The 17,396-nt window shown below is 34.3% G+C and overlaps 2 protein-coding genes across 2 annotated transcripts; one reads left to right on the top strand and one right to left on the bottom strand.

Annotated features, from left to right (window-relative positions):
• Nucleotides 1-415: 415 nt before the first annotated feature.
• Nucleotides 416-10,550, bottom strand: LOC123694178 (SNF-related serine/threonine-protein kinase-like). The gene is made up of 10 exons (XM_045639523.1): nt 10,331-10,550; nt 9,859-10,079; nt 9,529-9,734; nt 9,120-9,455; nt 8,760-9,050; nt 8,174-8,291; nt 3,270-3,425; nt 2,604-2,946; nt 2,134-2,303; nt 416-1,784 (listed from the first exon to the last, which is right to left on the bottom strand). The coding sequence occupies exons 2-10, from the start codon at nt 10,066-10,068 to the stop codon at nt 1,656-1,658; spliced, it is 1,959 nt and encodes a 652-aa protein (XP_045495479.1). The 5' UTR covers nt 10,069-10,079; nt 10,331-10,550; the 3' UTR covers nt 416-1,655.
• Nucleotides 10,551-12,964: 2,414 nt separating this feature from the next.
• Nucleotides 12,965-15,739, top strand: LOC123694425 (probable ATP-dependent RNA helicase DDX20). Its single transcript, XM_045639859.1, has 3 exons — nt 12,965-13,401; nt 13,493-13,663; nt 13,752-15,739. Exons 1-3 carry the CDS (start codon nt 13,221-13,223, stop codon nt 15,632-15,634), a joined length of 2,235 nt encoding a protein of 744 aa, XP_045495815.1. The 5' UTR covers nt 12,965-13,220; the 3' UTR covers nt 15,635-15,739.
• The last annotated feature ends 1,657 nt before the right edge of the window (nt 15,740-17,396 follow it).

Here is a 17,396-nt window from a genome sequence, read left to right as displayed (position 1 = left end):
CAAACTCCCATTCCCTAGTTTAAGGGGTTGGGGGATGAAAGTTACAAGTTTTATAATTTTTTTGTTGTTTGTTTGCTAATACTAGCTTACATACAAAATTTCAGCTTTCTAGGACATTAGGAAATACCTTAAGAATTTTGATGATCATCAGTGAGTCAGTGACGAAATTAGCGTTTTTTAGATATAAATAAAATCTGAAGTATAAAAGCTAATGTAATTAAAACTTAATATTTTCAATAAGTCCGCTATTGGCAATATATCCCGAAAATTTTGTTGGTCTAGCATAATCCAAACCCAAGTTATGAGGGTTCAAAAAAACGTCGAAGCGCTTCGAGAAAAGGTAGGTAGTGCCCGTGCGCTTCGCTTGTTCGCTTTGCTCGTCTTGGCGGGGGCACTACCGTGCCCCCAGATCAAAATGCAAATGTCGCCTTTAAAATGAAAATATTCTCCAAAGTTAATATGTAATTCGTAAGCTTTTATTTAAATGTTTCTAAAATTCTTTTTAATGTGTAGAAATTCGATGGCAAAAAAGGTTGAATCCAATGGCCTCTACTCTTCTATAGTAAGACAGGATTTTGGCAAAAAACAAGTAAATCGGAAAGGAGACACAATCGTAGGAACATTATGTTTAGGATTACTATATCACGATAACCAATTTGTATTTGTATCGCAGACATGCACATACACTCGCTAATTAGTAAAATTTATTGCGCACGAAGCTTTTATTGCATCGTCGATGGGGCATCGCGAAACATCAATATATTCAAATAATTATAATATCTTCTACATCAATAACGTCATATTTTTATATGATCTACTTTTTGTTTTTCTTATAAACACACGCACAATATTAAAATTTCCTTGTTTTGAAAATTTTTACGAATCTCATATGTCTACATTTCGAAGACTAAGTACTAGAAAATATGGAAAATTTCAAAGGACTTTTGTATTTACGTATATTTTAATTTAAGCCTTTGTTAATTATTTTCCTTAATATTTACTTTTCACTTTTTTTGATTTAATTATAACAATAAAACTTTAACGTATTTGTCACAAATTTGTATGTGTAGTCATGATCAAAGACAGTGTGCAAACTTTTATGTGCAAAGGACAAAAACTGTTAAATTTAAAACATATTTGTAAATATTTTTCTCTCAATAAAAATAAACTAAAAAGATACGATCTGAGTTTTTGATATTGTGTTATACATAGTTTTTGATATTGTGTTATACATTTCTCTATTACTTCCAGGGTACAAAAAATGCATTACAAATTGCAAGTTACAAAAAGCAAAGCAATAATAGCAAAGTACTCTTTCTTAATAAGGGTAGAAATGTACCATCATCTCTACTGACAATTGGTACTCCACCACTTCTACTTACCTCAGGTAGATACTCTTGAACAATACTATTCTTTTATATCGTGCCGGTGTGTATGAATAGATTACTAAACCACATATTAATAACGCGTGCAGGCAAGACCGGCGAGAAGAGTCCATAGACAATATTTTAAAACTGTGCTGAAACGTTATAAGGCGTGATTTCATCTGTGGAAGTGCGTCGGGGGTATCGTGTCCGTCGCGCGGGGCATAGAGGATAGACGATAGAGGCGAGTACGTCTGTGGTCTGTGGTTTGTGGTGTGTAGTCTGTGGTCATTAGCAGAGGCCGTGGAGGCGGCGCGCGGAGGGCGCGGGGCGCGCGGCCGCCAGCAGCCGCAGGAAGGGCCGCCCGCACAGCGCTACGAAACCGGCGCCGCCCCACCGCGCCGCTGTCGCTTCTTCCACCTGTATATGTTATATTTTTTTGAAGCTGAATAGAAGAGATTGAGGCTATTTATTTAACTGATGGCAATTTTTCTCTTTACTCATAAATATTTTGTCATGGTGTTTTTTGTCAAATACAACAAAAGCATGGAATATAACAAACTTCAGTTAAAATACATATAACTCTCTCATTCCCACACTTTTTAACATTTACATTTTACATGTATTCGTTTTACATTTTACGTTCAAAACGCTCAAAACAACTATTCAATACATTTTAGTATACCAAAATATAGGAGTATATATATTAATAACAAGAAAACAACATAGGACATACTATAATATAATGTATTCAATGCATAAAGTGTACCTCAGCGATCCGGTTAAGGCTCCGCGACTCCCGCAGGCGGCTCTCGTTGCGCGCGGCGCGGCGACGGCGCCCGCCCGACCCCGCCCCGCCACCCGCGCCCCGCGCGTCCCCCGCACCGCCACCGCCACCCCCGCCGCCGCCCCCACCAGAGTCCGTTGTACCGCCGCCACCTGTACATGTAAAAACATTTATGCAAAAAATACCTGACATTTGTAATGAAGTTGTGTAGAATCACAGTACATCGATTAAACATTATTTTTAGCGTAATAGGCATTTTGATTTCTAACTTGTGTACCTAACTCAAAACATTGCACAAATACAACAATGACAACTAATAGTACAATTGGTCAATTTGTTCTTGGCATAGAATATCGACATTTGAGCTAAATAGTGGGAATAAAAATGAGCTAATGATGATTTGATAATGAAATAAATCAGAAAATTATTTAATTTAATTTTTTGAAACTCACCAGTAGGCGCAGCATTAGCCGGCGGCCGCGACGCAGGTCTACTCCCACGCGCGCCAGCGCCTCTCTCCTGACTGTCACTAGAGTCATCGTGCGAGTCGCGTCTCGGTCGCTCTATCGGCGGCTCTACATGTTCAGGAGCCCGCTTTTTCTTCTCCGAGTCGTCATCAGAGAGATCGGAGGATGAACAAGAGCCGGCTCTAGGTCGCCGGCGGCGGCACTCGAGGCGTTGCCTGCGCGCGGGCGGCGGCGCGGGCGGGGCGCGCGTGCTCGTCGCCACTGTTAGCGCTACGTCCGCTTGCGCTATACTCAATCTTGCGGTTTTGACGCTGTCGTCCAGGTTCACCTAAAATTAAATTATCTTGATTATGAACCAAAAGATACTAGTGTTAAAATTATTAAAATGTTGACTAAAATAACAAGTTTAATTAAATAGATATACATTTTATTTTAAGATTTTTTATAGAATATTTTCCATTGGATACTTAAAGTACCCGTGGTAATACTACTTTCAGATGTCGCAGCTTAAATTTCAAAACTATCTTCACGTACAAAGACTTTGCACTATCCTTATAGAAGTTAAAATTAAAAACAGAATGACTATCATTCAATTAACTAAAGAAACAAGTTCTTCTACCTTCAGAGCAGATCAAGTTATATTTCAGTTACCTTAGTAAGATTATCAGCGAGTTGCGCAGGTCGTGCGAGGTGCAAGCGCCCCTCGGAGCGGGAGCCCCGGCGCGAGTCCTGCGCCCGCGCCGCGCTCGACACCGACCCCTCCTCGTCGTCCTCCTCCTCGCGCACTATGCTGCACTTGCGGGAGCGCTAAGCATAAACGATATAAGTTATTAAATTTTTTCGTTTAAAGCATTGTCAACTAAATCTTGCACTTGAACTAATTGAACAATATGGCCTTAAACTTGCCTGAATAAATAAGTTACAAGTCAATTTTAATTTTTTGAATTGGGATACTACAAATGGTTACAATTACTATTTAATGTCCGTTTCCGGTTGTCGATCTGTTTACACGCACGTCACAGAGCTCTGCGATAAATTATAAATAAACAGTGCAAAAAGTGCCAATAAAGTGTGTCTTACGTACAATTGACTATAACATTGATCAAAATACGTGTTCAGTGAAAAGTTAAGGAAAAAAATATTATATTGCAAGAAGAATCATTCGCAATTGTAAACATTCTAACCTCAAATTGTGTCAAGTGACAAGTGTCATTCTATACAAATTGTCTATAGACTATAGAGTGGAATCTACAGTACCAACATAAGCAAAAGCAAAACTAACGTTGCCATATCAAAACAAGTGTGGCCACAGTAAAACAAGTGTCGCCATAGTAAAACAAGTGTTGCCACAACAAAAGTGTTACCATAAGACAAATAATGGATAAAAGTATGGAAATTTTACTCGCAAAACTAGACGAAAAATTGGACCATCAAACAAAAATTATAACAACTTCGGTAACACAAAATGTTATGTCAGCTCTTGATGAAAGGCTTAAAACGATCACCGAAGAAAACGCCCAACTTAAAAATAAAATTAACGAGTTAGAGTTAAAACTCAAATCCGTCGACAAGGATAAACGCAAAAATAATCTTGTATTTTTTGGTATCGAGGAAGGAAAAACATCAACAGAGACAGAGCTAGTAGACTACATAAAAGACATTATAATAGAAATGGGAGTACACTTTGAAGTCTTTGAAATTAATAATATCTACAGAATCGGTAAAAAAGCGCTCAATAAAAATCGCCCTGTTGTAGTCTCGCTCACAACTACCTGGAAAAAACATGTGATTCTACGAAATAGACCCAGCCTGCCAGTAGGAATAAATATTAAAGAGGACTTTCCAAAAGAAATATTAGAAAAACGTAAACAACTGCAGCAACAAGTCGAAGAGGAAAAGAAAAAAGGGAATATAGCGTTTATAAAGTATGATAAGCTGATTATAAAGAAAACACATGAAAGCAACAGAGAAAAGAGGAAAAGAGAGACTTCAAGATCACCGAAAACACCACTACAAAAAAAAGTCAATGCAGGCGATATGGAAAGTACATTAACCACCTCGAACAACTCCACCTCTAAAACTGCAACAAAAGAAATTATCAGACCAAATATACTGAACTATGTAGAGCGCGGGAGATCAGCCTCATTTTCAAATATCTCAAAAAACTAATATACGACAACCGGATCCAAATAACCACAACAACCACACCATCCAACATAACAAAAATAAATTGCACCCCAAGCCGGCTTGTCACCGTGGGGGAAGATGACAAACACCCTCCATACAAATCAAGACATTATAATCCAAAGACAACTAAACATATACATGTCTGTACACTGAATACTCGGACACTAAGAACAGAAGAGAGCCTGAAAGAACTGGAAATAGCCATCTCTAATATAAAATGGGACATACTGGGCATCAGCGAGATGAGAAGGCCAGGAGAAGGGATAGAAGAAAAGGATGACTATATATTGTTTCATAAAGGAGAACACACCGGCCAAAAAGGCGTAGGTTTCCTTATAAAGTCTACAGTGAAGAAGAACATTTTGGGATTCGAAGGAGTTTCAGACAGGATTGCGGCAGTGCATTTAAAATTTCCGGGTTACAGGAAGAACTGGGCCATTTTTCAAATATATGCCCCAACAGAACATTCGGGGAAATCAGACATAGACCACTTCTATGACTGTTTAGCAGAAGCAATAAAGCCGCACTACAACAACAATATAATTATCATGGGCGACTTTAACGCGCAGGTTGGTGAAAGGCAAATTGGAGAAGAATTTGTAATCGGGAGGTATGGTCATGGAAAAAGAAGCCAAAATGGACAGAAACTAGTAGAATTCATGATGGAAAACAACCTTTTTCTAATGAACTCACGCTACCTCAAAAAACCTAAAAGCAAATGGACGTGGTGCTCTCCAGGTGCAAAATTCAGAACTGAAATTGACTTCATTTTAACAAACAAAGCAAATGCGTTCTCAGATACCAACATAGTCAAAAACCTTAACTTCAACACAGACCATCGTATGGTTAGGAGCTGCCTAAGTTCAAACCAACCCAAAAGATCCAGGAAAAACCTCGCTAATAATAAGCCGCTCCAAATATCTGAACTCAGTCATCCTAGCAATCCCCGCACAACAGAAACAGAATCATTCAATGAAATCATTACCTCTGACGCAGAAACTGGGATTAAATACAAGAGATTGCAAAACAAACTGAAAGAGATGCTAACCAGCAGGCGAAGGAGCAAGGAAAGTTATTTAAGCAAAGAAACAATGGAACTGTTAGACGAAAGAAGAGCACTAATATCAAACAAAGGGGACAAGGATAGACGTAAAAAAATTTCGAATCTTAGCAAGGAAATAAAGGAAAATATGAGGAATGACCGCAAGAAACAAAGAAATAGAGTCTTGGAAGAAAATATAAAAAGAACAGGAGGAGCAAAAAAGGCTATGAAACAACTAAGTGAACACGGCAAAGAATGGATACCGAAACTAAAGCAACGCGAATCTTATTTAACTAATCGACTCTCAATACAGAAATTAGCTTCGGACTATTACCGCCGACTGTATACTGATAAATACGTTCCAGGGATAGATCCAATACCAGAAGTAAAAGAGACAAACGGATATAGAGTTGACGAAGTACCCGAAATACTCGCCTCAGAGGTAACCAAGGCAATAAATTCCCAAAAACTCGAGAAAGCCCCAGGGCCGGACAGGATACCTAACGAATTGCTCAAGGGAACTTTAGAGGAAATTAGTCCTGCGCTGGCAAAACTTTTTAATGAAATACTACAAACAAGGCAAATCCCGGAAGAATGGACCAAGTCTCACATAATTCTAATACATAAAAAAGGCCCTAGAGATGAGATTGAGAATTACAGGCCAATCTCTCTTATTTCCAGTATATATAAGGTGTTTGCTAAAGTCATCCTGGAAAGGATATCACCAACGCTGAACGAGAGCCAACCTGTGGAGCAGGCGGGATTTAGGGGGAACTTCAGCACATTGGATCACATACACACACTAAAGCAGCTGATACAAAAGTATAACGAATATAACAAACAATTATACTTGGCATTTATAGACTACTCAAAGGCGTTCGACAGCCTCAGGCACCACTACATTTGGCGGAGCCTTGAACAACAAGGCGTCCAGAGTAGTTATATAGAATTGCTTAACAGTTTGTACGCATCTAGCAAAGCCTGCATTAAACTGGAATCAACAGGAGAGCCATTTCCTGTTGAAAAGGGCGTGCGCCAAGGCGACCCTCTCTCTCCTACGTTATTTAACGCTGTACTCGAGCACATCTTCAGACAGCTTAACTGGGACCACTTAGGTGTGAACATTAATGGAGCTCACCTAAATCACCTAAGATTCGCCGACGATCTGGTGCTTATAGAAGAAGATCCTGCAGCAATACAACTAATGATGCAGAGCCTTGCAGATGCAAGCAGAGAAGTTGGCCTGGAAATCAATGCCAGTAAAACAAAATTGATGTCAAACTCTAGGGAACTAGATGTTATGGTAGATGGCAAAAAGATCGAATATGTCAAAGAATATATTTACTTAGGACAGATAATTTCCCCTTCAGATGTCATGACAAAAGAAATTAACAGACGAATAGCTCAAGGATGGAGGAAATACTGGTCGTTGAAGGAAATAATGAAAAGTAGGGTGCTGGACAATCGTATAAAAAAGAAAACGTTCGACACTTGTATTCTCCCAGTTCTCTCTTATGGCTGCGAAACCTGGTCGACAACACACTACCACAGAGAGAAGCTTATAAAATGTCAACGTGCCATGGAACGAAGCATGCTAGGGCTGAAAATTAAAGACAGAGTCAGGAACGCAGACATAAGGAAAAGAACAAAGCTCACAGACATACTTACCCGGATAGACACCCAAAAATGGAGATGGACAGGTCATTTGCTACGCCATCCTATTAATAAATGGAGCAAGCAAGTCACCCTCTGGCTACCAAGAGACGGCAAAAGAAGCAGGGGTCGCCAAGTTAGAAGATGGGAAGATGACTTGAAACAGACTGCAGGACCATTTTGGATGAGAGTAGCAAGGGACAGGTTACATTGGAAAGAATTGGAGGAGGCCTATGCCAAAAGGCACACCGAACTTAGGGACCTCTTGTAACCCTATGTTTAGGAATAAAAGGCTATATTATTATTATTATATTATTACTATTTAATGTAGGTAGAGGATAAGTATATCCAAGACTCACATATCTTGAGTTATTCTTTTCACTTCAAAAAAAAGTAAGTTTAAGTTATAATAATATGTTAAATCAATTCAGAAGTAGCAAATTAGACACAGCAATGCAAACAGAACGCATATTTATTACAAAGCCGTGATAATAAAATAACACATAATTAAAATAAAATTATGTACATTGTTCCTACAATAAAATTTTAATAGTTTGTAGTGACATTTATAATTTTATTCACTTATAACTTTAGGTAACTTTTTTATTTAATTGGGTACTCTTGAACGCAACGGTTGACTACTATAACATATAAATAACTGTTAATACTATACCGGCGGTACGTCCTGCGGAGTGCATGGCGCTGCGGGCAACTGCGGCGGCGCCAACAGGCCGCGCCCACGAGACACGCCCAGCGCTTCCGGCCGCCGTAAATGAGCACGACCCTCTTGTCTATTTAAACAAAAACATATAATAATAAAGAGTCCAAAAAATGTTCTAAATAACAAGCTAGTGCTCTCCTTGACTTGTAACTCTAGGGAATATGAATATGGTTATAATTTTGGAAAATTTTCAGCCTTATCCAATATTATTTAAGTGATATATTTAGGTGTCAGTACTCATAATGCTTCACTAATTGTTAAATTATAACTGGTTTGTATTATTATTTATATGACTGAATGGGGTTTAAAATTGCAGTATGATAAAAATGTTCACTCAGAATCAAAGCAAACAGAATGAAATACAACTTTAAAATACTTATAGCACATTGAGTAGAAACAGAAAAGAGATGTCTTTTCTACCCTAAAAATTTAATTGTAATATTATAATATATAATTATCTTGTATAAAATAACACAATGTAAATTATGAATATAAAAATTTCAAGGAATTGATTTTAGCAAATCTACACCACCATTACCTCTTGGATCTGAGTTGTCTTTCAGCCAATAAATAATAAGTTGCTGTAATATGGTTGTATTCACTTTTTTCTAATTCCTCCAAAATTCTTTCTTTAGAAGCAATGTCACCATCTACCATAATTTGAATGATGGTCTGTCGATCTTCTTCTGTGAGATCTTGTTTAGTCACTAAAGGTGTATCAAAGTCTTCTACAGTCACCCCCTCCCCAGCTGTAACCCAAGGATCTGCAGCAATTTCTGATAAAGTAGCACGCTTTTCAGGCTCTCTTACTAACATTCTTCCGATCAATCTGTGTAAGAAAAGGTATTAATAAGTACCTAAACAGTAAAAATTCCACAGATAAAGAGTATGTACTCACCTTTTACAAGAATTTGAAATGTGCGGTGGGATAGTATATTTACAGTCCATTATCATTGTTAATGTTTCACTGTCATTGACTTCTTGAAATGGTGCTCGACCACAAACTAACATGTAAAGTATAACACCAAGAGACCAGACGTCTACAGCTGGAGCATCATATGAATCACCTAATAAAATTTCTGGGGCAGAATAAGCTAGAGACCCACAAGATGTTTCTAATTTTTGTCCAGGACAAAACTTATTACTAAAACCAAAATCAGTCAATTTCACTACACCTAATTTTTCAAAAAAGACTACATTTTCAGGCTTTAAATCCCGATGCACAACATGTAACCTGAAAAAAATATTTATCAGTAACATATGAAAAAGGAGAACACAAATTATACTTGGTATATTAAAAATAGTACCTGTGGCAATATGAGATGGCTCTTACTATTTGTCGAAAATAATCCCGAGCTAGAGATTCTGATAGACCAGATTCATGTCTCATTATGTAGTCATATAAATCACCACCATCACCTAATTCTAATATCAAATACAGCTTTGTTTGAGTGTCAATTACTTCATAGAGTCTTACAACATTTGGATGCTGAACTAACTTCATACAGCGGACCTATAAAGATTAACAAGTAAAAACAACAAACATAACATACATACATGTAACAAGAATCATTTTAAAAGTGAGTAATAGTCAATTAAAAAAAATTGTAAATAATAATTCTCATTGTCTTTATTACCTCTTGAAATAAATGTGATTTAGAAACATCATCCAATTTACTTTTGTCTATCACTTTCACAGCAACTTTTTCGCCCGTAAATACGTGGCGGGCTAATTTCACTACTGCAAAGTGTCCAGAACCTAGAGTGTCCAATAAGTCGTACAATCCAGCAATTTTTGCATCATATGTACCAGCTCCTCCCCCAACAATTCCTCCGCAGTTATTCATATTTCTTATCTCTGTAATCATGATATTCAAATTAATAAATATCAAAACTTGGTTAAACCACGATATAATAATTTTAATCTGCTTTTTAAAAAACCTTAAACTATGACCATACATAACTATGTTTACAATAATTCAATAACAATGATTTATGAATTAATTTATACAATTGAATAACAATACCCTACTGAAATTAAGAAATGATTTTAAAGGCCATTGTTTGGTTATTTAAGAATAGTTCACTTTCATAAATATAAATACTTACGTGGATAAATATATATTTTCGAAACTATTCATAGAGAAATCTTAACACTGAAATAAATATTGATATTTAATTGATTAATGTCACTATAGTACAATAATATCTATAAATGGAATACAGTTTGTAAGATAAAAGATAGTTATTAACATTGCATTTGTTTTAAAATAGTTATTTTATCGAACGCAAAATAGATATTTCAAGAGCCCTATTTCGCCATTTCTCAAAAATCCGTTTAGAAATAAGAATGTGCACAGACTATAAAATAAAGTGAGTGTAGACTGTAGACTGAACACAGAACTGAAAACTTCTAAATTTTAAATATAGCACAAAGGTAAAAAAATATTGTAAAAAAATCTGTAAAAAGAAGACTGTAAAAATCTATACTGAATATTTTAAAGCTGAAAAATTTGTTTGTTTGTTTGAACACGCTAATCTCAGGAGCCCATTTATCGAGGAAGGCTTTATGTGTAGGCTTTAAGTATATCGTCACGCGCTAAAACCAACACTCAAGGAGTGAGAAGTGGTCAGCTGTGGTCAGTGGTCGTAGAAAGAGGAAACTAGCTGTGGTGGTCAGTAGAGCAATGCGAGTGAAACCACGGGGCGCAGCTAGTTAATTATAAGATGTAACTAAACTTTTATGTCTAGAAGTTTGCTGTGTGAGACGTGAGTTAATTTAATAAATTATTGTTTGAGTTATGGTGCACACAAGAAGCTTATATCTAATACACTGGAGATTGCACTATGACCATTGACTTGTCACAAGAAAATATAACCTTGAATGACGTCAGTGTTGTTTTTTGTCTCTTTCTGTGGGTGACCACACTGGTTTGTATATTCAGGATTTTTCGAAATAGAAAAAACTAAAAATCATGGTCTATAAATAATAACGACATATATTTTTAACAGTATTAATTATATTATAATATTACTGGCCATACTTTATAGGTACATACAATTTTAATTGGTATAGAATGATAGTTTTAAATAACTCTTGGCTACAAAGCCTGGATATGAACCGATATATAGCATTAACATCCTTTGTAATTAGAGGAAAGTTGTGTTTTGCATCAGATGCTGTTTACCAAATTGTAAGCTACTCAGATCTTCTTTTTAAACGCGTTGCTTCGACGGGTCAATTTCAAGCCAAAATCATCGAAGAAAAACTGTTTATAATAAACGCCTGGGTTCTGGGTCGTAATCCTCAGTAATTTTACCCTTGATGGGCACATATATTTCTTTTTATTTTACTTTTTGGAAAGCTGAAATACCTAAAACAAAAAATATGAGGTAAGTTAAAAAAGTATAAATTTCAATGTAAAAACGAACAATCTTATAACTACATGTGAGTGCAATACCGATGTCGAGTGTTGTTTCATTACTAGTAAAAATCTTGAAAATGGTGTTCTAAATTTCATCATAATATTGTTATTACAATATATTCTCTTCACTATCCATAAAAACTCGTCATCATGGTTACCTTACTTGTTAATTTTGTTTATTGAAAACTTGTTGAAAAATGATAAAGTATTAGGAAAATAACAAATTTAACATGACTGCTTTCTAAAATGATGCAAAATTTTACAATTTTTGCCATTGAAATGATTCTAAACAGGTAAATGCAGGAGTATTGAGGAATATTGTAAATAACGTAAATATACACTTGCCTGTGAAAGTCTATGCCAGAATTTGGTGTCCAAACACTTCTGCAATTTTTCACAATGCAATACATTATTTATATTCGGAAAATATTTATTAAATACGCAACAATATTAACTTAAATATTCGAAGCGACGCAATTTTTTTGACACTTATGCCATATTGTCAAAGTGAGAGTTGCTACAATTTTATTATGGTAACTACCCATAATCAGGGAGTATCGCTTTTTAATAATTGGTCCAGATACTTATTTTATTTAGCATAAATAATAATTGTCTCATCCAACAATGCTTCTGAATGACGTTGTTGGCAATTTATCAACAAACTCATGTACAAAAACTAACCTTTTGCACAGAATATTACGGCATACATAGTAGCCTTGGGAAAACTTCGTATTAACAGTGGCAATACCAAGTTAGGTGTGAAAGTGATAAAACACAACAATTTTCTTGTTACACGTCAAATGTTCATACCGAAATCTCCAGTGTATAAGATATAAGCTTCTTGGGTGCACATCACCATTAGTATGAATAGAGAAAAATTATAACCATTTTCAAATGACGTTATCATACAATATGACCAAGAAGCTTATATAATACACTGGAGATTTCAGTATGAACATATAACTTGTAACAAGAAATTAAGACATTGAATGACGCCTGTATGTTTTTTTATCCCTTTCACACCTAACTTGGTCACCCCCACAGAAAGAGATAAAAAAACATACAGGCGTCATTCAATGTCATATTTTCTTGTTACAAGATAAATGTTCATACTGAAATCTCCATACTCCAGTGTATTAGATATAAGCTTCTTGAATATCACTGTTAATTCCGTATTGAACAACAGGCCGAATGTTCCGGATACAACAGACTGTACATACGTTTTTTTTCGAAAAAAAGATCAACTTGCAGTTTATAATCTTTTTATCATGATTCGTAGACAAATATATTATAGTCTATGATTGTCATAAGTCTTGCATAAGTCATTGTCAAGTGCGAAATTCAAATTGTTTATAAAATTTTCACATTTTAATATTTATTTCGTTCCAAATTATTAAAAAATAATACTTATACCCAATCAATTGAATTTCGTCTTAACACACGCAATTTTTAATAAGTGATAAACGTAAAATACATATTTTATTTTGTATTATAACCTTGTAAACCAGTCAAATTGAAATATAATTTAGAAGGACCTGCTTACACATTCCAAATTCCGAACATAAATTTTAATAATGGTATTAGCTCATAATATAGTTGAAGTACAGAGAACTGAGGATATTCAAATATGTCAAGATACAACATTCGATACCATGATGTTATCTCCGAATATATTAACCGGATTACAAGCATCTGGATTTATAAAACCTTCTCCAATACAACTTTTAGGTATTCCGTTGGGAAAGTTAGGTTTCGGTATGTTCTATTATATATCGTTCATGTATTGTTTTATATTATGTATAAAATATAACAATAAAGTAATGTGTGTAACTCTATTTGTTTCAAGATTTGTTGCTGGAAGCCAAATCAGGAACTGGTAAAACCGTTGTTTTCTCAACTATTGCATTAGAAAAACTTAATTTAAACAAAGGTTTACAGGTTATAATATTAACTCCAACAAGGGAAATAGCTGTACAGATAAGTGATGTTCTTAAACAGATAGGATCAAAATGTGCAGGTAACATCATCAATTATAAACATTACTTACTGTTTATTAAAATAAGCAAAGCATAAGCAAAATTTAACTTCTATTATTACTTTTACAGGTCTTGCTGTTGAAGTTGTTATAGGAGGACTACCATATCTGGAAGATGTGGACAAAATGAAACAAAATGTTCATATACTGGTTGGAACCCCTGGGCGCTTGAAATATTTAATTCAGGACAAGCATATACAAACAAGTGCTATTCGTCTCTTTATATTAGATGAAGCTGATAAATTAATGGAGCCAAGCTTCCAAGCCGATATTAAATACATATATTCTGCTTTACCAAAACAAAAACAAGTCATAATGAGTAGTGCAACTTATCCTGAAAATGTTATGAATGTCATAAATGAATTGGTACAAGATGCACAACATGTCTGTCCAAATAGTAGCAACGTTTTACTTGGTGTTAGCCATAAAGTTACTTATGTTGCAAGTAATAGCAACAGTGTTAGACAAACAGAGATAAGATTTACAGAACTTACGAAAATTCTAACTGAAACACAATTTAAACAATGTGTAATATTTTGCAAATACCAAGCCAGAGTATCCCAACTCCATAAAATGTTAACTAAAGCCAAATGGCCTTCTGAACTAGTGTATGGCAAACAAGATCAAACTGTAAGGTTGGATGCTCTCAAAACATTACAGGAATATAAATGTAGAATTTTAATATCAACTGATTTAGTTTCTAGAGGTATAGATGCAAAAAATGTTGATTTAGTTATAAATTTTGAACCCCCTGATAGCTATGAGACATATTTACATAGAATTGGAAGATCAGGACGGTATGGGTCTATTGGCATGGCTATTTCCATAGTAAGTGAAGGATTGGAGAGAAAAAACTTTCATGCTATGCTTGAACCAATAATTCATTCCCTTCATTTAGAAAACTTTTGGACTGGTGAACATTTTGACCATTGTAAAAACAAAAATCTTGACATGAAAATAAGTGACCAATTTCATAATGTTGGTACTAATCTTGAAGAAAACTATGATTTTGAAAATTTATGGAAATTCATAATAGGTCATGGAAAAGAATCAGATAAAATAGAAAGCTTTGAAGATTTGTGCCACTCTTATAAACAGATAGTTGATGACGGTGACAAAATTGAATCTTTCTCAGATTTACTACAAAGCTATCAAAATATTAGTGATGATATCAATAAGGAACAGACTATAGTATACCAACAAATTAATTTTGATAATATTGTCTGTAGCAACTATATAAATATCATAAGGAGTCTTAAAGAAAAATTTGAAACAAAATATACTACAAATGAAACCAATGGAATCAAAAGTAATGGTGAATCTTGTAGAAGTTTGCATCATAAGAACATTAATAATGCCTGGAAAGGAAATTTAGTTCATAAAATGATTGATGAGAATAGTAATTCTATCAATATCAAATCAGAAAGAGATGAAGGAGTCCTATCTAATAATAATAACATAATATCCAAAACAGAAAATTATATAGATTCCAATGAATTTATTTCACAACTTCCCAAATCATTCCAAAAACCTACATCCAAAATCGAATATAAAAAGAAAAATAATAGAATGAATCAAAATGAACTGACAAAAAAAGAAACACCCCATACTAACGAAAAGGTGAAAACTGAAAATAAATTAAAGTCATTAAAAAATCAAGCAAATACAATTAGTACCAACTCTCAAATAACTTCAGATCATACATTCATGTCTGCTCCAAGACATCATGAAGATCTTCAGTTACATATTGGTGAGAAAGAAATTAAAGATAATTTAAATGTTAAGTCTTCCATTGATTATAATAAGACATCATATTTATATAATAGACAAAGTTCTAATGATAATCACGAAATAAGTAGAGAAACCTCTTATTACCAATGGTATAATAAATTAAAAAGTAATGTAAAACAGATTGAGCAGTTTTTATACATAAGAGAAATGAGTAAATCGTAATGTGGAGTTACAAACAACTTTACAGCACTCAGCATGTTTTACACTGTGATAACAGGATAAATGAATCTAGGACAAAATTAATAAAAATAAAACGTCAGTATTTAAGTACAATTTTTATTTAAATCTTAAAACATCCCAAAACACTCACAAGACTAGATTAAAATTTGTAACAACATACATACCCATTCAATAATTTACCTATATGACCACCCTTAAAAATAACATAGCTTTTTGTTAAGAAAAAACAAGTACACATACAGTTATTCATTCAGTAAGGCACAGAAATATTAAATATTCGATAGTATGACTAATTATTTAAGTGTAGATTTAGTAGAGAGACAATAATTTCTGTGCCTTTAGCATAATGTATTGTATCATGTATGTAAGTATAATATAAAATATTATAAAACATAGTCTTTGTAATCTAGCTGATCTAAATTTACTTATAGTGGAGTTAATTTGGCCAAAGTAATGACATGTTAATTGTTATGTACATATTATACTTTATAAGATACATACCTAACACATGTAGGAAATATGGTTTAAACAATAAAATAATACGCAAGGTGTATTTGTGGGTAATTAAACCTATTTCACTAATATATTTCATATTTATTTATCTTAAATTTATTACCTAATTGTCCGTATTTATGCAAAATGGAACCACTCGACAAATTTGCTTTTTTACGTTTTTTGAAGAATACTCATTTAAAAGTGGTCTAAATTCTTATACAAACAAGAACCACATGATTTTTACCTTGGAAACAAGGAATACTAAAAGCAGAAAGGAACCACCAGCAACAACGAATAATACATATGAAGCAAAACCGAACCACAGCACCACGGGACTGCTTTGTTCAAACAAATAAACGATATTACTATCATGTCATTTTATACAAAACAGATCCGCACATACTTGGTACCATTATACATTACACATATTTCTATTAATAACAATAATTTTTAATACACAAAATGGAACCAGGTTTCTGTGGTATGGTTATGCGTAAATTAAATTCATAATTTTATTGTAATTTTTATTGAAAAATAAAACCACAAGCATTCGGTTCTATCATGCATAAATAAATATTGTAAAACAACCTGAAACCCATCATCGCTATACGGAACCAAATGCCTTGACTTGTGCACAATGCAGAATGCTTCTCATCTTTAAACAACGTATTTCATTACGTCTTATAGCTCAAAGTGCAAAACTCCAATTTTTAAAGTAAAACGTCGAACATCTGTCATTATAGGTGACATTCAGCGAAGTATTTCGAATATGTGACGGCCGTTTTTTTTCTCCGCGAAGTTCTATTGTTTTTGTTAATTACCTACCTTTAAAATTAAATGTGAAAATGTTTAGTAATAAATAATAAGGAAGCAATTGGTAAGAAAAACATTGGAGACGAACACCGAAGATAATAATGAAGATACAACGGGTAAGTTGTTTTATTTAATGCATTTAAGTACTTATTGAATCTATGAGATGCAGGTATGTACGTTTTATCCACTTTTGATTCATTCCCGATTGTGGAGTGATTTTAAAAAGATAGTTCATTAATTAGTAAGTACAAGAGGAATCCTGTGTGGATTTACGTATTTTAACGACACTGTTGTTGTTCACGAAGGCGAGTCGAAAGAGTCATTTTGTTACGATTCATCTGTCATTGTGAGATGAAACTACTAAACCCTGTTTTAAAAACAACTGTCGATGATCTAGATCATCGACAGTTGTTTTTAAAACACCTAGGTACCTAGG

Source organism: Colias croceus, chromosome 9 (assembly GCF_905220415.1).
Source record: "Colias croceus chromosome 9, ilColCroc2.1".
NCBI classification, from domain to species: domain Eukaryota; kingdom Metazoa; phylum Arthropoda; class Insecta; order Lepidoptera; family Pieridae; genus Colias; species Colias croceus.
Note: the sequence above shows the minus strand (reverse complement) of the source record. Positions and strands in the feature narration are given on the sequence as shown.